We start from the raw sequence: 24,758 nt of genomic DNA, 5'->3' as shown, positions 1-24,758 counted from the left end.
ATTCATCCATTACAGACTTCATGAAGTAAGTAATATTCTAGTAATTAAAACTACACAGAAAAAATAAATGATAATTATACTTCAATTCTTCAGTGAGGTTTTAATGTTGTGCTCATTGCTCTGTGTGTGCTGTTGATGGTGTTTGCTAGTTAATAAGAAAATAGACCTGTGCTGTGCTGCATAGTTCTCATCCTCAGATACAGACAAAACAGGATTACTCCTAAAAACCTACAAACAGGCTCTTCAGTTAAGGGTCTCCGAGCAACACAAATCCTTCTGAAGGCACAGAACTAGCTGCTCAATGAACAGATGAGGGGAACAAATTTTACTATCAATGTGCCAAAATCTAAAGAGGAGTGGATGCGACAGAGACTTACGGTGCTCTAGATGTGAATACTCTTCAAAAGGTGTTTGAGTTCACTGAGAAGGCTCGTGATGAAAGCCCTAGACATGAAAAGTCTAGGACTAGGCAACAAAGGAAGGTTGACTTACTTGTTGTACATCAGAAACACCAGCAAAATACAGACAGTGTCCCCAGTGGCCAGAAGAAAGAAGGATGCCACACTAAGGATGAGGAGAGGTGGGTGAAAAATTTGTCAGAAAGACAACTCACCCAAGCAGAGAAAAACATCCTTGCGAAAGCTTTGAACTTTGCTGTGATGCCACAATTCCCACTAGTGGAACTGATCACAGCCACAAAAACAGCAATTCTTAACAACAACATTGCACACGTGGAAAGAGAGTTTTGGCCTGTCTCAAAAATGAAAAGCCCCCAACATCAGGATGGAAGAGAGGAAGGCACGCGCATTGCTTATTAATGACAACATTATCATCCTTCTCTCACCCCAACCGGTCGCAGCAGATGGCCGCCCATCCCTGAGCCTGGTTCTGCTGGAGGTTTTCCTGTTAAAAGGGAGTTTTTCCTTCCCACTGTCGTCAAAGTGATTGCTCATAGGGAGTCACATGATTGTTGGGTTTTTCTCTCTATGTATTATTGCAGGGTCTACTTTACAATATAAAGTGCTGTGAGGCGCTGTATAAATAAAATTGAATTGAATTGAACCAAAAATTGTTCCACCTCAAAGATCCGGTCCCCCAGCACAATTAGAGTAATATAATGTACGCTGTTAAGTGCCAAGAGAATTGCCATGATTTGTACATCGGGGAAACCAAACATCCTCTGGCGAAGTGGATGGCACAGCACAGAAGAGCTAACTCGTCAGGCCAGGACTCCGCAGTGTATTTACACCTACAGGCCAGTGGGCACTATTTCAATGATGAGGAGACATCCTGTACAGGGAGGAACGCTGGTTTGAGCGCGGAGTCAAGGTGGCCATTTACGTGAAAAGGCAAAGATGATGGTCTGTCTCTTAATCGAGGAGGGGACCTCATTGTACATCTTTCACCATCTTACAATGCTGTGATGGCAGCCATTCCCCGAGTCCCTGTAAATGGCACTCATAGCCATTGATCAGTGGTCATTGATTAGTGGTTATTGATCAATGGTTATGACAATTTGCATAACAATGATCAAGACACTGACCTCACAGCCCATTGTTCTGGCTTCGCCAGTGATGCTAGTTTCCTTCATTATGCAAATGTACTGTTGTAAAAGGCTGGGGAAACCTGCTGTCACCCAAGACTGAAGACGTCAACTGGATGAGCGACAAAACATTTCTCCCACTGAAAATGCTACGTCCAGATGAACAGAATCAACTTCTTGGGATTTCTTCCATGTATTTTTTTCCCAATGGTTTGAAATTTTTTAGGACATGTACTACAACTAAAAGGTACACTTGGTATGAATGTGAAGATGGATCATCATCCTCATCGTGTAGCAAAAGATTTGCTTTTAATGGTGAAAATTACTACTATGTAGTATAGTAGGTATAAAATTCAAGTTTTTTGTACAAACTGGAAGCACAAAATCACCCACTCAAATCTGATTTTAAAACCACATCAAAATTTCCGACTTTATCAATGTTTTAAGCTTCTTTTTTTCCCTACAAGTTATGCTCATCTTGGAACAAAGCCTCCCTGGCAATGCCCCTTGAGCCCATTGCACCACCTCTCCTCTGCGTCCGACTTAGACTGGGGAGCTATCCGGCCGAACCTACTCCTGCCTGCATGAGCAGGAGAGAAAATCGGCCACAGCCACCTTCACCTCCGTCCTGTGGATCACTTTGAACTTAAAGGGCTGCAAAGCCAGATTCCATGGGTGGCATTGGTATCCTTCATGTGGTGGAGCCACTGCAGCGGGGCGTGGTCTGAGCAGAGGGTAAATGAACGACCCAGGAGGTAATAATAAAACGAGTTGACCACCCACCGGATGGCCTGTCTCAGGCCTCTCTCTATCACACTTCTTTGGCTTGGCCATGAGTACCGCATGCCTCAGGAACGCCTGGACCACGGCCACCTGCCGGACATGCTCCACCCAGGTGTCCTTATGGATGATGACATCATCCATGTAGGCGGCAGCATATGCATTGTGCGTCCACGGTACCCAGTCAGTGAAGTGATGGAAGGTGGCTGGTGCTCTGAACAAGCTGAACAGAAGTGTAACAAATTGGTGCAAACTCTACAGAGTGGAGAAGGATGTTTTTTCCTTGAACCCACAGACAAGGAAATCTGCCAGTAAGCCCTTGGTTAAATCCAGTGTTGTGGAAAAATGAGCACTGCTAACCGGTCCAAGAGCTTGTTGACCCAGGGCATGCGAAAAGCATCAAGCAGTGACACTTCATTCACCTAGCAGTAGTGACATGATCCAGCTACATGCTCTCTGGGAGGCATTTCTAGATCTGGAAAGAGATCCCCCAGGACACAATCTCTTGTCTCATTAGAAGCAAGCTCCAACTTTTTTAGGCATGAACACAAGAAACTGAGGGCTATACAAATACGAGTTCATTTTTAATTTTATGGACTAGCCTGCACCATCATTTTTTCACTTTGATTTGCCTTTGAATTCACCTCTATGTAGGTTGATACATTTCCTTTCCATCACACAATGTGGCATCTTATACCTAGTCCATTTCACTGTAGATATCCAGCATGATGTTTTCCCACTGAGTTCTGATTTGTTTCAAAGTGTTAATTTAATTTTTTTGAGCAGTGTATATCCTCTGGAACTCGGAACAAAAAAGAAGTAGAGCCATTCTTCTTAGGCCAACTATGTTTTGAGGATCACTTGTTTCAGTTTGGACTCTTTTGTATGTTAGTAGTTGTTAAGTTATTTTCCATTGTTTGTAGTGTGTTACATTCTAGTTTATCTCTATTCATCTGGTCTCTGTGTTCTGTCCCTGTTGTATTCCTTCCATCTTGTCTCCTTGTTTGTTTATAATCTGTCTTTGTCAAGTTTGCATGTTTTAGTCTGACTCTCAGTGTGCGTTAGTTCCTGTTTTATTTTGGAAGTCTCATGAGTTTATATTGAGTTTTTTACTTCCATGGTCTCTCTAATCTTGAATTGTTCAGCTCAGCTGACACCTTTGTTTTGCAATTTCTTTGATGAGGAGTTCTTTAATAAATATACCCTTTGACTTTACATTTCATCTCCTAAATCCTGCACTGGAATCCTTTTGTTGTCTTCGATTGAATGCATTTAGGATCTTAACTGTAAAATAACTGGCGCAAATCTAAATGTATGCCTATATCAGTGTCACGCTCCTGTAAAAATGTTGCTCTATTAAGTTTCAACTGGTTATCTTCAGCTTTGAAATACTTAGGGATTCTTTTAAACCTGGATTTGGAAAAATTAGTACCTCAAGTATAAAACCTACTCAAATAAATAAATAAATAAATCTAGGTTATTAAGGAAAAATGGAATTTTATTTTGTGGAAAAAATTACTGTGATTAAAATGGTAGCCGCTTCCCAGTTCAACTATGTCTCAGTGATGTTGCCTGTATAAATACTCCCACAGGTCAAGAGGAATGGGTCTAAACATGGTAGAGGATATTATTCTAAATTAAGCTGGATCAAAATTGAAAAGGAATTAGTAAGCCTGTTTAAATTTTGGGGTGTTCTCTTACATGACACAGTTACTAATAGAGAAGATTTTTTCTTTAGCAGTCCTGTTGTACAGATGAGGGTTGTATTGGATATAATAGCTTGAAAGAGGGGCAAGCATAAAATTGGACCTTTGAGTCGTTATGTTTTGGAAGTATTTGGATGTTTTTGAAATATCTACAACTGATATTTGTAGATATTTGAAATTAAAATATTAAAAGCCAATTTAAAGTCCCCAGTGAGGGACTTTCTGGATCTTTCTTACATGAAGTATAAGGCAGCTGTGTTTTATAAAATACTTAGCAAAGAATTGCTTTAACAACCTGAGGATCATTTAACAAACGGACTTAGGCTTTGATATAAAACAGAAGGAGTAGTCTAGAATACTCTCAAATCCTGATAAATGCACAAAAAGCCCAGCAAAAATTCATATAATTTAAATTAATACATAGGATTTATTTTACCCCTTCTAAATTTTATAGGAGCAGTGTAAATCAGGTACAGGAACATATACAAATGCTATTCAAGAATGTAAGCAGGTTTAGCTTTTTCAAAAAAAAAAAGCTCTACATTTAGATAGGTAAATTGTTATGTTTGAAATAACAATATCACCAAGGTTATGTTTACTTAGAGACCAATCAGTCTTTCCCACTGCATCCAAATACAGTTTTGTGGCAATGAAAGTGAGGGCAATTTTGGTCACAAGAATGATCCTTAGAGTATGGAAAGACACTTGAAATGGTGTTTAAAAAACAAAAAAAAGCAATAAAATATTGACAGGAGTTAATCATGATAATGAGAACTTCAGCAGACTTTTAGGACATACTTTTATTGACAATTTTGATGTGCAAGACATGATTGTAGATTGGAGTCTCTACTCTTGCATGTCTTGGTTTCTGTTGTGTCTTTTTTTCCTGCTCACTCTTTCTATAGCCATGTAGTTATGACTAGTGTATTAATGGAAAATTGTATAATGATGCTGTTTGATTGCCATCTTCACTCCTCTAAATTTATGTGTGTTCTTTCCGCATACAGGACGGCATGAAAAGTCTTCTGTCTTACATTGTTGCATATTACCTCCGACACTTTGATGAGGTAAATTTTCACACATTCTGTTCCTTCTCCTGTCAAGACTGACTGATTTGTGCTGTCGATTCTGACACACGTAGTTGTGGTCAGATGTTCACATAAACTCATCATGGGCATGAATTCTGCTTCTTTTAATGATTTCATTGAACTGTTCTTTTTGTGGGATGGAATGATTGAACAGCATACATCTTTAATCACGTTGACAAACAAGTGTTAACATTTTTCTTCTTGATTCTAATGGTCTGTGCATTTTGCTTGATTAATGATGTAAATGGTAACATTTGTCCCACTATACAGGATATAATGAAAGGGAGAGGTGTACATTATGAGCTTTTTGAATTTAAGTTTGAATTTATTTTTTATTTTCTCTAATCCGTACAGAAAACATGTTCTCCACCCTTTGGAAACATGGGAAACAGTTATGTGTGAAGGAATGCAAAGTGATCAGTGGACATCTCCAAAACAGCTCAGGCTCTTGACGCTTAAACAAAAGTAAACATGCGCAGTGGATTTCGAGAAAAATGTCCCCGGCTCACAGGCAGTTTGCAAAAGGAGTTTTTTGACAAAGACTGTTGAGCATATAGTCCGCACAAATTTGCACAAACTTCACATACTTTCCATTGCAGCTTCTCTCAGCCCAGCTACCGATCACAACCATGCTCACTTTGTCATACAATCATTAGCTCTTCACGATAAAACAGGATACTTGTAAAAATGACCATATTTAATGCAAATGCTCGTTTAAACGTATTTAACACATTGTGCTTCATTTAAAAGGAATTTGAAGACTTTTCTAAATACTTTTACCATTATCAGGCATTATTTAACCATTTACATATTAACATGTATTTTAACATTTTTAATATTTAAACATATTTAAACAATTTAATGAATGACAGTTTTAACCTGGTTACAAACATAGAAGTTAAGTAAATAAACCAGTTAAAGAAAAACAGTAAAATTTATTTGTTGTTGAATTACGACAACAAAGAAATCCAACCCACATGTACTGAATAAATCAATAGGCTAAAACATAATAAAATGTTTTTTTTAAATAAATCTGTATATATATATGTATATGTGTATATATGTATCATACAACAATGTTGATAAGTTACATTTATTTATCATGTAAATTACCTGCATCTGTCATAGATATCCACATGACATCCAAAAAAATGACCCGGTCTAAAGTGGAAATGTTGAGCGTCATAGTGACGTCCAAGCTGGGTTATGGTTGGATGTTGAAATTGTGGAACTAGTTTGAACATTGTATAGATGTCCAGAATTGATCATGGACTGACGGACCCAATATCGACATCATCTGCACATCTATCTGATGTCCAGTGTTTGGTGGGTCTTGTTATTCTTCCCAATAAAGGAGAACCCTGCATCAAGGGGAGATGAGGATGGTCGAATGATACCAGGCGCTAGGGAGTCAGTGATGTGTTTCTCCATTCCTTGCATTCAGTTTTAGTCAAGATGTAAAAGTGACTAGTGAGAACAGAGTACCGGGAGCAGATCTGTGGCATAGTCATATGGGTGATGGAAAGAAAAAAAAGGAGCCAAATCCTTTCTGAAAACTTCAACCACATTGTGATATAACCCTTTTTAGGCCAGTTTTCATTTCAGATCATCACACACACCAAGAACAAAAGTTATTATCACAACCTTGTCCTCCCAATGTATCTCCTCTGCCAGTATCCAAAAACAATTGGGACAAATTGGAACAAAAATCAGCTGCTATAATGCGCTTACCTTGGCCAACTGCAGGCAGAACACTACCCTAAATTTGATAATGAATTCATTATAAGAGAGATTAGTATAGGTCTTTAAAACAGCGCCCATCTCAGCACACAATTGCATAATAACTCCAGTGAAAAAGCCAACTTGGCACTGTCAGAAGCATGAGTACAACTCATAGTTATCTGAACTATAACAGATAACAACATAAGGAGTGCCCAATTACAAGTTACAAAAGCTCTAATTCAGAAAAGGATAAGGACCCACGCCTAGAACATAAGGCGTGGTTAGCTCACACAGATGCAATATAACATTCACATACTGCAGATGCTGGTGTTACAGCAGTTTGGTAGTTGGTAGCTGACAAACATTTTCTGAACATCCTAACTAATTTCCTGAGGGTGATAGTTTGAGTCTTATTCCACTCCTTGGCAAAATAGTGACATTCAGATAACTTACATATGACTGTTTGATAATCTTGGACTCTGCAGTTATTTAAACAAGCCTCCAAGAGACCTTACCAACTTAAATCTACAGTTCTGCTTCTTAGAGCTTTGCTAAATTCATTGAGTCATTTGAAAACCTTCAGTACCACAGTATGCTTCAGTATATGCAGTTCTATTGAAATAGTTTTTAAAAAGCCCCAAATTACTATGACATTTATGCCTGTGATGAGTAGGGATGGGTATCGTTTAGGTTTAATCCGATACCGGTGTCAAACCGGTACTTTTGAAACGGTGCTTAAACGGTGCTCGAACCGGTGCTTAAAGAATGGAGAACACAAACTTTGTCCAAAAACCTCTTATGTTTTTATTTTTAGCAGTCTCTTTTTGGATGGAGATCTCCGACTATAAATTTTGTCACTGCCCTATGAATTTCGTCCACTCTTTCTTTGGTCATTTTAGCCTTTTTGGTCAAGGTGAAGGGAGTATCTGCCATCAAACGAGAAGACAGCCGCATGTAACTACGATGGTGTAGTTATGCTGCTGCTGCCATCATCATCCGTCATCATTTCTGCTACACTGGCAGGGCTAGGGCCAGGACTCTCTACTCTTAGGTTTCTAGGGGGATGTTGCTAACTCCGGGTCCGATAACAGGCACCACACCCGCAGTAGATGTGCACGGTGTGAGGTCTTGCAGCAAGCTATCAAATAAGGTGCATTTTTCGGCTTTTAAAAAAACGCTATGCGTCGCCAGGTGCTTCATCAGATTCGAGGTGTTACCTCCTTTGCACAGTATCACAGTATCAGCTTGAAGCACTTGTTGCAGGCTGCTGAGTTTGCATCTTTTGCTGTTAAGTACAGCCAGACTTTTGACCGCTTCGCCTTGGGCATTTTTAATCTGTAGCTCTGCTCTAAAAGAACGTACGTACCTGGGCCCGCCTACTATCCTTGGAAAGGTAAAATGATTGGCTACAATCCAAAGTGTATGACATCTCAGGAAAAAAAAAAGCACCGAAATAAAGCACTGAAATGTGCGCTGCTTTTCGGTCTGGTTACTATGTCAGAACCGGTGCCATAATGGCATCGGATATCGGTACCCATCCCTAGTGATGACAGTGATTTACATTTCTAGTGTGTCATTTGTTGCAGAAAAGCAAAGTCAGTTCACTCTTTGATACATGTAATTGTTTAATGCAAAAATTTTAGGAGCTATGATCTCAGAATCATACTTGACCTAATTGACCATATAAGAAAAGATAATTCCCCTCTCGCCCCTGCGGGTGGTCTATCCTTCAAGCTCGGGTCCTCCACCAGATGCCTGGGAGCTTGAGGGTCCTGCGCAGTATCTTAGCTGTTCCCAGGACTGCGCTCTTCTGGACAGAGATCTCCGATGTTGTCTGTGGGATCTGCTGGAGCCACTTGCCTAGCTTGGGAGTCACCGCACCTAGTACTCCAATTACCACTGGGACCACTGTTGCCTTCACCCTCCACATTTTCTCTAGCTCTTCTCTGAGCCCTTGGTATTTCTCAGGCTTCTCATGTTCCTTCTTCCTGATGTTGCTGTCATTGGGAGCCGCTACATCTATCACTACGGCCGACTTCTTCTGTTTGTCTACCACCATTATGTCCGTTTGGTTAGCCACCACCATTTTGTCCGTCTGTATCTAGAAGTCCCAAAGAATCTTAGCTCGGTCATTTTGACCTCAGGACTTCCAGGCCATATTCGGCACACATGTTTCTGTATACTATGCTGGCCACTTCATTGTGGCGTTCCATGTATGCCCTGCCTGCTAGCATCTTACACCCTGCAGTTATGTGCTGAATTGTCTCAGGGGCATCTTTACACAGTCTGCACCTGGGGTCTTGCCTGGTGTGATAGACCCCAGCCTCTATGTGCTCAGAGCTTGTTCCTGTGCTGCCATGATTAGTGCCTCTGTGCTGTCTTTCAGTCCAGCTTTGTCCAGCCACTGGTAGGATTTCTGGATGTCAGCCACTTCCTCTTTCTGCCAGTAGTACATACCGTGCAGGGGCCTGTCCTTCATTGATGGTCCCTCCTCTTCCTCCTCTTTCTTGGGTTTCTGCTGCCTGAGGTATTCACTGAGCACTCGGTCAGTTGGGGCCATCTTCCTGATGTATTCTTGGATGTTCCTTCTCTCATCCTGGGCCGTGGTGCTGACACTCACCAATCCTCAGCCTCCTTCCTTCCGCTTAGTGTACAGCCTCAGGCTGCTGGACCTGAGGTGAAACCCTCCATGCATAGTCATTAGCTTCCTCGTCTTGATGTCAGTGGCTTCTATCTCCTCCTTTGGCCAGCTTATTATCCCAGCAGGGTACCTGATCACGGGCAGGGCGTAGGTGTTGATAGCCCGGATCTTGTTCTGACCGTTCAGCTGACTCCTCAGGACTTGCCTGACCCTCTGCAGGTGGTGGTTGCAGCTGTCCTAGTGGCCTCTTCATGGTTCCGATTTGCCTGTGGGATCGCCAGGTACTTGTAGCTGTCCTCTGTGTCTGCAGTGTTGCCGTCTGGGAGTTTGATCCCCTCAGTTCTGACTACCTTCCCTCTCTTTGTTATCATCCATTGCTGTATATCCTGGTGGTGTGGATCAAGGAATCGATATCTCATTCACTCTTGGCATACAGTTTGATGTTATCCATGTACAGGAGGGGCTTACAAATGCTCCATTCTGTCATCAATATCCGTAGCCAGTCTTGTTAATGATCTCACTGAGGGGGTTCAGGCCTATGCAGAACAGCAGTGGGGACAGAGCATCTCCTTGGCAGATCCCGCACTTGATTGGTGACTTGTGCTATGGGCCTGAAGTTGGCCTCTAGTGTTGTCCGCCACATCCCCATTGAGTTCCTGATGAAGGCTCTTAGGGTCCTGTTGATCTTGTATAGGTCTAGGCATTCCAGGATCCAGGTGTGGGGCATTGAGTCATAGGTCTTCTTGTAATCAATCCAGGTAGTGCACATGTTGGTGAGTCTAGTCTTGCAGTCTCGACTGATTGTTCGGTCTACCAGTAGCTGGTGTTGTGCGCCTCTGGTATTCTTGCCCATCCCTTTCTGTGCCCCACTCATGTATTGAGCCATGTGCCTGTTCCTCTTAGCTGCTATGATGCCTGACAGAAGCTTCCACGTGGTGCTGAGGCAGGTTATTGGCTGGTAGTTGGATGGGACCGGCCCCTTCTGGGGGTCCTTGAGGATCGGGATTGTCTGACCTTTGGTTAGCCATTCTGGGTGTCTCTCGTCAACTAGCAGCTGGTTCATTTGTGCTGCCAGACGCTCATGGAGTGCAGTCAGCTTCTTCAGGCAGTAGGCGTGAACCATGTCGGGGCCTGGTGATGTCCAACTCTTCATACTGCAGACCCTTTCTTGGATGTCTGCCAATGTGATGGTTACCAGACCCTGTTCAGGAAGGTTGCTGTGGTCTGCTCTTAGATCCACTAGCCACTGAGCATTGCCATTATGGGTTGCGTCCTTCTCCCATATGCTCTTCCAGTATTGTTCTGTCTTCAGCCTTGGTGGTGCTGTTCTCATATTGTTCCCCTGCCACTGAACGTACACCTTGGCTGGTTCTGTGGAGAACAGCTGGTTTATTCTCCTGCCTTCGATCTCTCTGGTGTTCCTCTTCAAGCGGCTGGCCAAGGATGTCAGTCTTTATTTGGCAGTTTCTAAGACCTCAGGTATGGACAGCTTGCTGTACTTCTTAGGCACCTTCTTTGTTGCACCTTTCTGCAGCTCTGATAGTTGGCTAACCTCCCTGCATGCTACCTTGATCTTGGGCTCTAGTCTCCTTCTCCATGGAGGGTACTGCTCTTTGTGGCTGTTCAATTTGTAGCCAAGCATCTCACTGATCATTGCTGCCATGGTGTAGATCAGCTTGCTAGTCCCGGGAATGGTGGCAGTCTTGGTAGCCAGCTACGAAGGATCCAGGTTTCAAGCTTTACCATGATCCTATCTTTCAGGTCAGTTCCTCTTGCACTCAATGATCCTTCTTCTATTGCACTTGGGGCTTGGTACCCAATCTCAGGTGGGGGTGATGATATCTCCCCCCTGACCTGGCGTCCTGGCAAGCTTGAAGGATAGATTGCCCGCAGGGGAATTTCTCTCTCTCTCTCTCTCTCTCTCCATATATATATATGTATATGTATATGTATATATATATGTATATGTATATGTATATATATATGTATATGTATATGTATATGTATATGTATATATATATGTATATGTATATGTATATATATATGTATGTGTATGTGTGTATATATATGTATATATATGTATGTGTATGTGTATATATATGTATGTGTATGTGTATACACATACGTGTGTGTGTGTGTGTGTGTATGTATGCATGCATACAAACATACATTATTTTTTATATATACATATGAAATTGCATTGCTAACATCTAGCATGCTGGGGATGGCTATTCCAACAGTAGGACATCTATGATTCATTTCAACAATTGTATTATGCCCTAATTGGTTTGTCCATTTCCAGGATGCTGGCAGGGAGACATGTGTGTATCCTCTCCCTGAGCCTCATGACCTGTTTCAGGCTTCGCAGCTGAAATTTGAAGATTTTCAGAAAGATCTGGCACGACTCAGGAAGGATCTGAGAGGTAACACACGTAGCTGCATTTCCATCAGATTAAAGGACATGCATTTACTGTAGAAGCATTCATTTCCTGGAAACTGACCAATACCCATTACCTGACTACCTTTCATCATTCAAAGGTGAAAATGATGATTCGCAAGTTTTTGAGTCCATTTAAAAATCAAACTAAAACCATTTGGGTGCATTGTAGTGGTTTAACATGATTCATACTTCCATGCGTGCATGAAATATATTGATAAAGCTGAAATGGTTCATTCAATGGTTGACTTCTTTTCATTTTCTCAGCATGCATATCAGAAGTAGAAAAAGTGTGTAAGATTTCAGATGAGGAGAACTTGGAGCCTTTCAAAGAAAAGATGGATGATTTCCTCAAACAAGGTAAATTATGTAACCCATACATACACTTATTGACATGATATCACCATGCAGTTGCTGTAGATTTGCAGGTTGCACATCCGTGGTGTAAATATTGTGTTCCTGTCAAGCAGGTGCTATATTGGATGGTAGTACAGTTTGAAAGTGGTATTGTAGTGTCTTTACATTACAACATAAAGCATAAGCACACGTAAAGCAAGTATCCCCTCGGCTTGCTGCCTGTACTTTGGGGTTTCTTCCGGTGGACGAGAGGGTTTGTTCCCTGTGCGAGGGTCGGGGAAGGGGTCATGACTGTCATCTGTGCTTATGCGCTAAACAACGGTTTAGAGTACCCAGCCTTCTTGGAGTCCCTGGGTGGGGTGCTTGAGGGTGCTCCTACCTGGGGATAGTGAGGGTGCGCTGGGAACGCCCGGCCAAGGCCCTGCCAGGCGTTCCCAGCGCACCCTGAGGGAGACTGGGGACAGTCTCCCTCAGAACATGGTCCGAATGGACCGTGTTCAGCATCTCCATTGCCAAAGCCAAAGGTGGTTGGTGCCTGTTGTGGTGGTAACCTCCCTTGTCTATCTCTGGCGTTGAGGTCACTGAGGAAGTTAAACAAGTCCTTGATGGCAGATGCGGATGAGGTTTGCCCTGAGTTCCTGAAGGTTCTAGATGTTGTGCTGTCTTGGTTGGCATGCCTCTACAATGTTGTGTGGAAATCAGGGGTGGTACCTCTGGGATGGCAGACCGGGGTGGTGGTGCCCATCTTTAAGAAGGGGGACCAGAGGGAATGGGGCATCACACTCCTCAGCCTCCCTGGGAAAGTCTATGCCAGGAAGAAGAGTCTGTCCGTTGGTTGAACCTCGGATACAAGAGGTACAATGCAGTTTTCGTCTTGGTTATGCAACACTGGATCAGCTCTTTATCCTCTCGAGAATACTTGACGGTGCATGGGAGTTTGCCCAACCAGTGTACATGTGTTTTGTGTACTTTGGAGAAGGCATTCGACCGTGTCCTGTGGAAGGTGGTTCCTGTGGGAGGTATGGGTTGTCTGGCCCATTGCTACAAGCCATTCAATCATTGTACAACCATCACAGAAGCTTGCTCTGCATAGCTGGAAATAATTCGGACTCATTTCCAGTGGGTGATGGGCTCCAGCAGGGCTGCCCTTTGTCACTGATTCTGTTTGTAATTTTCATGGACAGAATTTCTAGGTGTAGCCAAGTGGAGGAAGGCTTTCACTCAGAATGTCTTCTCTGCTTTTCGCAGATGATGTGGTTCTGTTGGCTTCATTGGGTGATGGCCTCCAGCTCGCACTGGAACCGTTCGTAGCTGAGTGTGAAGCAGTTGGAATGAGAATCAACCCCTCCAAATCTGAGGTCATGGTCCTCAGCTGGAAAAGGGTGGAGTGCCCACTCTGGGTGAGGGACAAGTTCCTGTCCCAAGTGGGGCAGACCCAGGACACGCTGGAGGGATTATATCTCTCGGCAGGCATGAGAAGGCCTTGGTGTTCCCCCGGACAATTTAGAGGAGGTGACTGGGGAGAGGGAGGTCTGGGCTTCTTTGCTTAGGATGCTGCCTCTGCAAAGTGGCACCAGATAAGCGGAAGAAGATGGATAGATGTAACTGATTGTTATTGTACATGAATAAAATTGAAATGAAAATTGAATTATCAGACCAGGCAGCATTTTTCCAATCTACTATTGTCCAACTTTGGTGAGTTCATGTGATTTGTTGCCTTAATTTCCTGTTTTTTAACTTTTTAACTTCAAAAGGTAATCTTGATTGTGCCTATATACCATGTGATTGACTGATTTGTTTGCATTAATGAGCAACTGAACAGATGTACCTAACAAACTGCATGGTGAGTGTATCTAATGAGTGGGATAAGATGCCCCAAGTCACCCTTTCTAATGTGTTTTCAGTAATTTTCTTATGCTATAAGTATGATTTCTTGTGTTTTTGGAGAAAGAAGTCCTACCATCAATTAATGTTTTAATTTTAAACGACCCTTTAAGATTAAAGCATCAGCCTAAGCCTAAGGTGACCCTAGGCTTAGGCTGATGGGGACATCCCACAATGCACTGACTAGTTTTTCATTCACTGTGTGTTTACACACCACTCTGCACTTAATCATTAGTTGTTGTTATCAATCTTTGGCTCTGTTATGCAGTGTGTCTTTTATCCTGTCTTGCTCCCATCACCCCAACTGGTTGAGGCAGATGGCTGCCCCTACCTGAGCCTGGTTCAGCTGGAGGTGTCTTTCTGTTAAAAGGGAGTTTATCCTTCCCACTTCACCAAGTAAAGTCTTTAACTTAAAATATAAAGCACCTTGAGGCAACCGTTGTTGTGATTTGGTGCTATATAAATAAAACTGAATTGAATTGAAATTGAAAGTGTCTATAGTATGAGTACACTTGAGGACAGAGCATATAATTTTCTACTGGAATAAATGGACATTCATGATAGCAAATCCAATCATTGTCTCATGTTTTACACACATATTGACTTCATGTATTGTTCCTCCTTTCTTAGCTAAAAGTGAACTGGAGATACTGGATTCTCAACTCAGCAGCACTCATAAACTGTAAGAGCGACCTTCTTTATTTGTTATATTTGTGACAGTACTGTCTCTTTAACATATATCATCTAATTTCAGAAAAACATTAAAACATTGCACAGAACTCAAATACCATTACATTTTGACTGGTTTGTACCAACCAGTTATCCCCACCGCTGTGTAACAGATGCAAGTCAGCAATGTTTTTTAGACTACTCTCTACATTTCACATATAAAGTGTGCATTTCTATCCTAAAGAGGCCTTAATGACACAAGTTATAGGTTTGTAAACAAAGATAACCTGGTTTGAATCCTTTTTTAATCGCTGCATTTGGCACTTTGTACTCACTGTTTACATATAGGAAAAGCTATTGGTTAGGAGTAAAATATGTCAAATCACCTGAGAAAGCCTACAAATTGAAAACTTGGGTAGAATTTGTAGGCTACCCCCTTCCCTTTGCCTTCTCCTCCTTACCCCACCCTACAGTTCCTTTCATAATCTTTATTCATTAGACATGAAGTGTCATATATTCAGGCATTTTTAAATTTTGATTATGATTCATCAGTAATTATTTTAATATTTCGTTTTCAGTGTCAGAAGTTTATTATTCAAATAGCATAAACACTATATACACTGTATTGCCCAAAGTATTCACTCATTCATAGAAATCATTTAATTCAGTGTCCCAATCAACTTCCATGGCCACAGGTACATAAAATCAAGCACTTAGGTGAAAGAATGGTTTGCTCTCAGGAACTGTGAATTCCATAATGGTACAGTGATAAAATGCCACCTGTCAACAGATATATGAAATATCCCCACTATTAAATATTTCAGTATCAGATGTTAGTGGTATTGTAACATAGTAAAGGGACTGGGAATAACAATTCAGCAACAAAGTGACAGGCCATGTAAAATCACAGAGCAGGATCAGCAGATGCTGAGGCACATAGACTCATAGCTCTGCCAACTTTCTGCAGAGTAGATCCCTACAAACTTCATGTGGCCTCCATGTGAAATTCAAAGACATCCTGAAAATAAAAGTGAAAAAATGATGCAGCAAGATGGATGCCCCCTCACGTGCTTGTATGCATGCCTCACAATGTTGGGGCGTGTTCCTAATGAGAAGAAAGCTCCAGGACAGGTGCAAGCCACTGCCTGGCCTGTAGAGGTCTGTGCATCTGTCCATGAATATGCCTCCCCAGACTATCACTGACGCACCACCAAACCGGTCAGCTGAACGATGTCAGAGGAAGCATAATGTTCTCCACGGTCTCTTCAGACCCTTTCACATCTGTCATGTGTGCTCAGGGGGGCATCTGCTAACATCACCTGGTGCCAGCGGTTGACCTGCCAAGCCAAGTCAACTTTATTTATAAAGCACTTTAAAAACAGCAACCAGTGACCATTGTGTGGAACATAGCAATAAAAAATAAAATAGAAATAAATAAAATAAGTACATATAAAATAATGACTAGAATTAAAATTACAACACAAAATAAGAGCATTGACAAATGCAAGATCTGATTAAAATGAATAAAAAAAGTCAAAAAATAATTTAATTAAATAAATAAATAAAATCAACAAATCTCAAACTGCGTCCAACGACAAGCAGAAGAAGTGGGTCTTAGAGAGGCCTGTCTAATGTGAAACAGCAATGAATTCCCCAATTTGGGAGCCACTACAGCAACAGCATTGTCTCTGAACCACCACTATGTCCCTGGCACATCTAAGAGCAGTTGGTCAGCTGATCTCAGTGATTGGGAAGGGGAGTGTTTCAAAGAGATCTTTTAACAGCATGTTTTTTGTTTTGTTTTGTTTTGTTTTAGCCAGCTGTCTCAGCTAAAAGAAGCTAACCCTGCACTGATCTGACTGCTCAATCTAAAATCACTGTCCATCCTAAAACCCAAGTTTGTAACAGTAAGCTTTACATACTGTGCTAGCGGCCTGTGTCTACAGGAAAAGACCCACCAGTGACAGCAGGACCTGACACAACAACTTCTGTCTTATTTTCATTAAAATTTAGGAAGTTTAGAGCCATCCACATTTTTAACTCCTCAAGGCTAAAACTAAAGTTTTCATTGAGTAGGCAGGCTTTTGTGTTAGGGGTACGTAAACCTGTATAACATCTCTATAACAATGGAAAACAATTTTGTGCTTTCTAAAAACAAAACCAAGGGGCAGCAGATACAAATAAGATACTAGAGGCGCAAGTATCAAGCCCCATGGAAGGAAAAGGAGCAGAGGAAGATCTGAAATCATGTAGCCCAACCTATAAAGTTTTCTGAGACGGGTAGGATCTGAACCACTCCAGTGCAGTGCCACAAATGCCCTCACAGTGCTCTAAATGAGGTATTAAAATAAGTCTAGGAGAACTAGAATCATATAGTCTCCTGAATCTATAGCCAGGAGTATGTCATTAAATATCCTCAGCAGTGCAGATTCTGTGCTAGAGACCAGATTAAAAAAGACATTGTTTTAATTAAAAAACACCTTCAATTGACTGTAAACAGAATTTCTGAAAGAAATGGAAATATTCCTAATAGGCCTAAAGTTAAATAACTCAGTATCCAACTGTCCAGGCCAGGTTTTTTGATCAGTGGTTTCACTGTTGCATGCTTAAAAGGTTTAGGAACAGCTCCTGAGTACAGGTAGCCCAACCAGTAACATTTTCTGAGACTTTTTCTGAACCAAACAAAGCCAACAATTCTTTAATATTTGAACAACACCTGCAGTGTGCCCTTTTCAACTGTCTTTCAGCTTTTCGGGATTCACATCTGACAGCACGAATTGTGTCATTTATCCAGGGCTCAGATTTAGTTTCAGGGTGCCTGGTTTTTAATGGAGCCACAGTATCTAATACAATTTGGCAGGGTGAATGAAACTAGGAGCAGAGCTTCTCTATATCTGAAGACACAGACTCGGGAATCCCAGATTTCAGATTGAAATAAGCAGAGAAATGCGCAGTTCAATAATATGACAGTGCCACGCAGGGGTGTGAGGTTTAACAGGTTTAACAATGTCAAATAAGACAGGCTTATGATCTGAAAACACTTTGTCACAGATGGTTAAGTTTGAAGCAGACAAACCATGTGTTAGTCCAGACACCAACTGTATAAAATTAAGAGCCAATTAGGCTTAAAAAGTCCTTTAACCATTGGTTTGTCAGGACAGCAAATATGTACATTAAAATTACCAATAATAAAGACTTGATTATATTTGGGCATGACTTCAACCAATAATTTAGAAAAGTCATTTAAAAAGTCCTTATTACATTTATGTGGTCAACAGATCTCAGCACACAACACAAGGTGAGAGTGACCCAGCTCAAATAAGCTCAGTTCAGAGCTGGAGAATGGAGACACTGATGGAGATAGCGCCTTACTTTTTGTTTTTAACCCTGGAGAACCCATGGGGTCAGAGCCGACCCCATTGGTTTTCTAGGGAAACCATGGGGTTAAATTTGACCCCATGGGTTCTCCAGGGTTAAGATGCCATAGAAAGGTGCACCAAACAGGCCTTCAGCCTCACCAGCGTACCGCTGTGTCGCCTGCACCAACAGTGATGCTTCCTCCAGGAAGCATTGTAATCAGAGTGCAGGAGAGATCGTTAGTGATAACTGTCAAAAACAGGGGAAAAGTCTTTTGGCCACCATGAAGACACTTTACTCTGGCAGAAACTCAAAAATGCAGGAGACTATGATAATAAACCAGTAGAGTTTTTAAATTTTGAGTAACAACTGCATGGCAAATCTTCCGGAATGGCACTTAATAATATGCCATCCTGGATGAATTAAACTACCTGTGCAGCGTCTGTAGGGTCCAGGTATTCTTGCTACGGGTGCCTCATGCTACCAGTAGCAAGAAGTTGGACATTTCTTTTTTTATATTTGAAATGCTGTATTCCTTAGTTTCATGAGTTACAGGCTATAACCGTCAACTGAAATATTTCACTTGTAATGAATGCTGACTAAGAAAGTTTACTTTTCAGAATCCTGATTCTGGATTGTGTATATTTCTATTCCCCTTTTTTCAATGCTTAGCATGATGACGTATAGTAGACGTCAGTATAGTATATAAAGAAAAAAGTATCAGAGCATGAACTCTGCATTTCTTTTTTTCAGCCTCTCTCATAGTCACTGACGTTAGTGGTTTCAACTCTGGTTGTGCTGTAAAAGGTTTTAGCAGCACCAGTCTTGTTGTCTGTGAAAAATTTAAACATCAGATTAATATCTATTACATTTTGAACATAAAACGCTGTTACATTTCAATCATTAATGCATCTCAGCACTGGATTGCTTTTGTTATTGTTCATCTTTCTTATTACTGGCATTGATAACAAAAATGGAATTACTAGCTACATTATAAAGCAATTCTGATAAACTCATAGAAACATGAACAAAGTTTATTAGTAAAACAGTCCTGAACCCCCTCACACAGAACAAATTTTGTGTCAGATATATAGTAAGGTAACAACTGGTGTATTTTCAGGTTCCTGGAACTTACAGTGTTTTTCTCAGTGAAGGCCAAAGCAGGAGAGAAAGAGGTTTCACCTAACACGTTCTTCTCCATCTGGCATGAATTCTCCTCTGACTTCAAGGACCAGTGGAAGAAGGAGAACAAAACCATTCTCAAAGAGAGGTACAGTTATTTCTTTATCCATTCTCTTCAGCTTTCTGTCTTGCATCGTGTCATTAAACTTAGCTGTTGAATATGCACTGTGTAACTGCATTAACATTGTATGTTTTGCAGGTTAAAAGCAGCAGAAGAGAGTTTCCGACAGGCCAAAGAGAAGGCATCCTACAGTGTCAAACCTAAACAATCATCGGGAATTGTACGTTGACCTTAAGCTCTTCTTTATTCTCTTGGGTTGAAATCAAAAGTTTGTTCTCTTTAGCTAACAATTTAAAGTTTTAAAATTTATAACATATTTTTTTCTTCATTAATACACTAAATACATCTCATAAGGATTGTTGTCTTTGTGCTGGGAGTATCAACTGGGAAAAACTGGCAGCTCTTCCTATCTTTACTCCACATCATTGAATCTGCATAAGTCTGTCTGAGGGACTCCTCAAATGTAGTTTTAAGACCAAAATGATTTTGGCTTATATTAAGCTTCTTTGCTGTAAAGTTGTATATTATAAATTTTTTATTTATTTGTATTTCTGTATTTATTTATTTTTTGTCAATGCAGTAACACAGGAACCCTGCAAAGTGTTTCCTATGGAACTGGATGGATGAATAATACTCAGTTAATCTCTCTCTCTCTCTCGCTCTCTCGCTCTCTCTCTCTTTGTCTTTCTACAGAAAGCCAAGCTTGGCATGAAAATTTGACATAGTGGGCTTGGCACGCTTGTTTTCATGACTTTGGACACCAGCAGTGAATCAACCACAAAAGTATGAAGATGACCGACAAGAGAATTAAGCGACAGAATAAATGAGAATGACCTACAATATGTGCAGACAAGCGATTTCTGGACTTTTTTTTCTCATCATTATTTTTATGTTTGGTCACATTTGCCTGCTCTGTCTGCCTGTTGCTTTAGATGACTATTGGATTCAACAGAATCATGAAAAGATGCTCCTTCAGGGCCATCAGGTGCAAAATACTTACAGTAATCATCAGCATCCCTTGTCTATGGAGCCCAGGTTTAACTGATAATGTAATACACTCATAATCATTAACACCATCAAGCTTCCTAAATAAGTATTTGAAAAATAATTAAAAACAATAAGCAATTATTCCTAACGACACTGACCTTTATTAAGAGCAAATGAGGCCAGTAAGATGTGATGGAAATTAAGCATCTGACTGATTAGCCAAAGCACCAGTGACATGATGGTATTGGATTTACTATGGAAAGTACTGTTGTTGCAGACTTTATCTAATTTTCAGTTAAAAAATTGAGTTCTTGTTTTTATACTCCAAGCAGTAATCCATAATGACTGTAAACCAATAGAACAATTTTTTGTTCAAATATCCATCCATTCTGCTTCTCTGGGGCTGGGTCGCGGAGGCAGCAGCCTGAATGGAGAAGCCTAGACGTTCCTCTTGCCAGCCACCTCCTCCATCTTATCCGGAATAACACTGAGGCAATCCTAGGCCAGCAGAGAGATGTAAACTCCTAGGTCTGCCTGAGGACATCCTCACTGGAAAACCTTACTTAGTAGAGCTCTAGGAGACATGCTCATCAGATGTCCGAACCGACTCAACTGGCTCATTTCAATGTGGAGCAGCAGCAGCTCTACTCTGAGCCCCTCTTCATGTCCTTACCCTCTTATCTCTAAGAGAGAGGCCAGCCACCCTTCAGAGAAATCTCATTTCTGTCGCTCGTATCTGTGATCTTAACTTGTGACCATAGGTAAGGGTAGGGAAGTAGACTGACCGCTAAATCAGAGCATCACGTTTATGCTCAGCTCTCTTTTCACCACGATGGACTTGTACAGCATCTGCATCGCTGCAGCTGCAGCACCAGTCTGCTCCCCTCACTATCTAAACTCCTCCACTTGGAGCAGCAACTTGTCACTCACCCGCAGAGGGTCAGTGACAAGTTCACCCTTTTCTCACTGACAACCATTGCCTCAGATTTGGAGATGCTGATTCTAGTTCCCACCGCATCACACAGCTGTGAAACACTCCAGTACGAACGAGGCCACTACCTGATGAAACCAAAAGAACAACAATGTCTGCAAAAAGCAGAGATAAAATTCTTAGGCCACCAAAGTGGAAGTCTTCCACCAACTGGCTATAGGGGCAGTCCCTGTGGAGTTTAACACCCACCGGAAATGAATCTGACTTATTGCTGGCAATGAGCTCATGAAATGCTTTTACAGGGACCCAAATGGCGTGCAGCGATGGGAGTACCCATACTCCCGAGTCCCAGGTATTTAAACCCTAGTGGCAGTTATCTCTCAAGAGATAACAAGGGTTGATCATGTGCCGTATGTTCTGGACACTCAGGTGAAAAGCAGAACTGAGCTGGACTGATCACCACCGTGTGGTAAGTTAGATAACGCAGCATAAGGTGTGCCCTGAGTTCTTAAAGGCTCTGGATGTTGTAGGGCTGTCTTGGTTGATATGCCTCTGCAACATCAGATGGAGAGCTGGGTCGGTGCTTCTGGATTGGCAAACTGAAGAGGTGCTTCCCATCTTTAAGAAGGGGTACCAGAAGGTGTGCTCCAACTGCAGGGGGATCACACTCCTTAGTCTTCCTGGTAAGGTCTATGCTAGGGTACTGGAAAGGAGAGTTCAGGCCTTCGGTGAAGCTGGTTCTGTTTTGTAACGAGCTGTCTTGCTGTAGTCTTCTTCAGACAGTCTCCACTGCCTGGGTTATAGGTATGTAAGTGATGAACATGAGACCACACCAAAGAACACTATGATCCAGTGTAAGTTTTTGAATCTAGTGGATGAAGTCAGTAGTTTTCAATATGAAAGGGGGGTGTTCCACAGGAGGGGAGCCAGGATGGTGGTGAGGAAATTGGAAACTTTGTAGGTGGCAATTTAGTATTAAAAGCACTGTGTGAATGTGTGTGCGTGCTTTAAACGTTTCGATCAGAAAGCCTTGAAAAGAGTTACTTTATTTATAAAGTTTAGCCTGTTTGAAGGCAGGAAGAAAACTGGCAACAATGCCAGTTGTGTGAGTTACACTTATCAATATCACAACTTTATCATTAAGACACAGGAGAATCTGATGGGTTATAGGCAAGTATTCCATTAACATTTATTTTCAAATTTGCATGGGGCAGTTTTAGGTTTTATTCCTTCGGCTCTAGTCCCAGTCATGATTAATGGTCTGAGAGCGGTTAAAGAATAAATACAAAAAAATCCCAGCCCAATAACAGACACTATTTTAGATATTATTTTTAGACGCTAGTTTAAATTTTTAAACCCTTCTGTTCTCTGTGCACAGAGTTCCACAGGTACATGCTCTATGAATGGTGCTGCTGTCTTTTGGACATTTGATTGGTCAATAGTAGTTTCATACTTGTTGCTATCCAATCTGGAACCTAACCTGCTCCCGATAAGGTTAGGTTACCATAGTGAGGTACCCCAGTAAGAAATCAACCACCTTTGTGACACAGAACACATAGGGTTAACCCCCAGGTTACCTGAATAAGACAAAATCCTGTGTCTACAGGATTCTCATTGACTTAGGACCTTATCAGTCCAACTTCTGCATCCCATTCTAATGAACTCCAACTGTGGTATTTTAAATGTATTGACTCAAGTCATGGACTCTGCTATTGAAAGTATTAAACACTGGAGTCAAAAATAATATCAAAATCAAGACTTTAAACAGTCCAGCATTCAGAGTTCTCTCATCTGACAACTTCAATTTTATTTTTGTGAACATTATTTTTTTTTGTGGTTTAGGAAAAAGAAAGAGAGAATACTGATCTGCAAACACTGTATGGCATTATATTTGGTTCACAAAAAACATTTCAGGAAAATGTAAGCCTGCAAAGAAAAACTCATGATCAGTCTTTGTAAAACACCTATATGCATCTGGATATTTCATTTCTTCTCTTATGTATTTACTGGGACAGAACTCTTTGTAACTATCAGATGATATCACTATGATTGCTGTTTACTGTAGGTTTGGTTTTCTTGTAACTGTGAGTGAGAGTGTAAACCATTTCCAGAGATTACACAGAGCCAACCAGCTTGCCTGTGCTGAAGACTGGCACTGATAATTGCATTAGAAGATACTCATGGCTATACTGGGCTTTAATGTGTAGATTCTGAGTGTAACTTGCCATCTTCTAAAATGAACAGAAATACAGCCATAGACACATCCTTGTAAATTAAATCATCTCACCTCAATAAACCTCTCACTTTGTGATTCCGCATCCTCAACACCATTCAGACTGTCTTTCAGCAGAAAATCCAAGTCAGCATACATTTGTACAGTTGGTATGCCAAATCTGACAGGCAGCATTTTGCAGGTGTTGCAGAATTAATGTAAAGTAATAAAATGTTAAAGAAATAATATGAGCATCAGCATGATGTTTACAGTTGTAATCTAGTTTGGGGCAGTGCTGTTCCAGCATCAGGCTGATCTAGCACAAAGTATGATGTGAGTGGCTTGCAAACATTGGAGGAGTGGAGACACTGCGTGCAGGGGGTCAAGCAACCGTTTTTAATGTGGAAAAATAAAAGAACTTGGAATATCTGAGATCAACCCAAGGCTCAACTTCCATCCCGTCCAGGTGGACACTGCTGTTCACCCAGTTTGAATTTTGCCCTTTCCTATTGTTCATTGTCAAGCCAGATACCTTGTGCTGTCAGAGCCTGACTTGCCTTGCTCACCTAACTTTCACCAGAAAGTACACACACTGGGTCTGTGACCCAGTGCCATGACACTTTCCAGCAGTTTCCTTTGTGATTCTTTCCTTATAATGCTGCTTTATTGAACATGTGCTCAGCATCAGTTCTAACAACACAACAACAGGTACGACAGCTAAGAATAAAACTCCCACTAGGCAGCCCTAACGCAATAGCATATCAGATGGCGTAAAGTCGCAATGCCCCCCATAGCTCAACACAGGCACTAACATAACCCAGTATATGACACCTTCTTCTTCCAGCGGTCTCTATAGCGGTGACCACAGCATATCATCTGCCTACATCATCCCCTTTCCCTATCATCCTCCTCCTCTGTCACACCAACCCTCTGCATGTCCTCCTTCACTACATCCATGTATCTGTTCTTCATCTTCGGCTCCTCCCTGGCAACTCCAAATCCAACACCCGTTGTCCAGTATATCCACTATCTCTCCTCTGCACAAGTCCAAACTATCTTAGCCTTGACTCTCCTACTTTGTCCCAAAACTACTCCACGTGAACTGTCTGTCTGATATGCTGATTTCAATTTTTTTTTCATTCTAGTCACTCCCAATATAAATCTTAACATCTTCAGCTATGCTGCCACAAGCACTGTTTCC

At 41.4% G+C, this 24,758-nt stretch overlaps 1 protein-coding gene across 1 annotated transcript in view; it reads left to right on the top strand.

Annotated features, from left to right (window-relative positions):
• Positions 1-23,656, top strand: part of LOC134632895 (formin-2-like) — a 78,988-nt gene extending 55,332 nt beyond the window's left edge. The window contains exons 13-19 of the mRNA XM_063481760.1: positions 5,037-5,096; positions 11,783-11,903; positions 12,185-12,277; positions 14,789-14,840; positions 19,305-19,454; positions 19,566-19,647; positions 20,121-23,656. Coding sequence (XP_063337830.1) covers positions 5,037-5,096; positions 11,783-11,903; positions 12,185-12,277; positions 14,789-14,840; positions 19,305-19,454; positions 19,566-19,647; positions 20,121-20,147 — 585 coding nt within the window. The 3' untranslated portion in view covers positions 20,148-23,656. The remainder of the gene's footprint in view (positions 1-5,036; positions 5,097-11,782; positions 11,904-12,184; positions 12,278-14,788; positions 14,841-19,304; positions 19,455-19,565; positions 19,648-20,120) is intronic.
• Positions 23,657-24,758: the final 1,102 nt, after the last annotated feature.

Source organism: Pelmatolapia mariae, linkage group LG8 (genome assembly GCF_036321145.2).
Source record: "Pelmatolapia mariae isolate MD_Pm_ZW linkage group LG8, Pm_UMD_F_2, whole genome shotgun sequence".
Taxonomy (NCBI): Eukaryota; Metazoa; Chordata; class Actinopteri; order Cichliformes; family Cichlidae; genus Pelmatolapia; species Pelmatolapia mariae.
The sequence above is the reverse complement of the archived record's forward strand: the minus strand, read 5'-3'. Positions and strand labels throughout refer to the sequence as shown.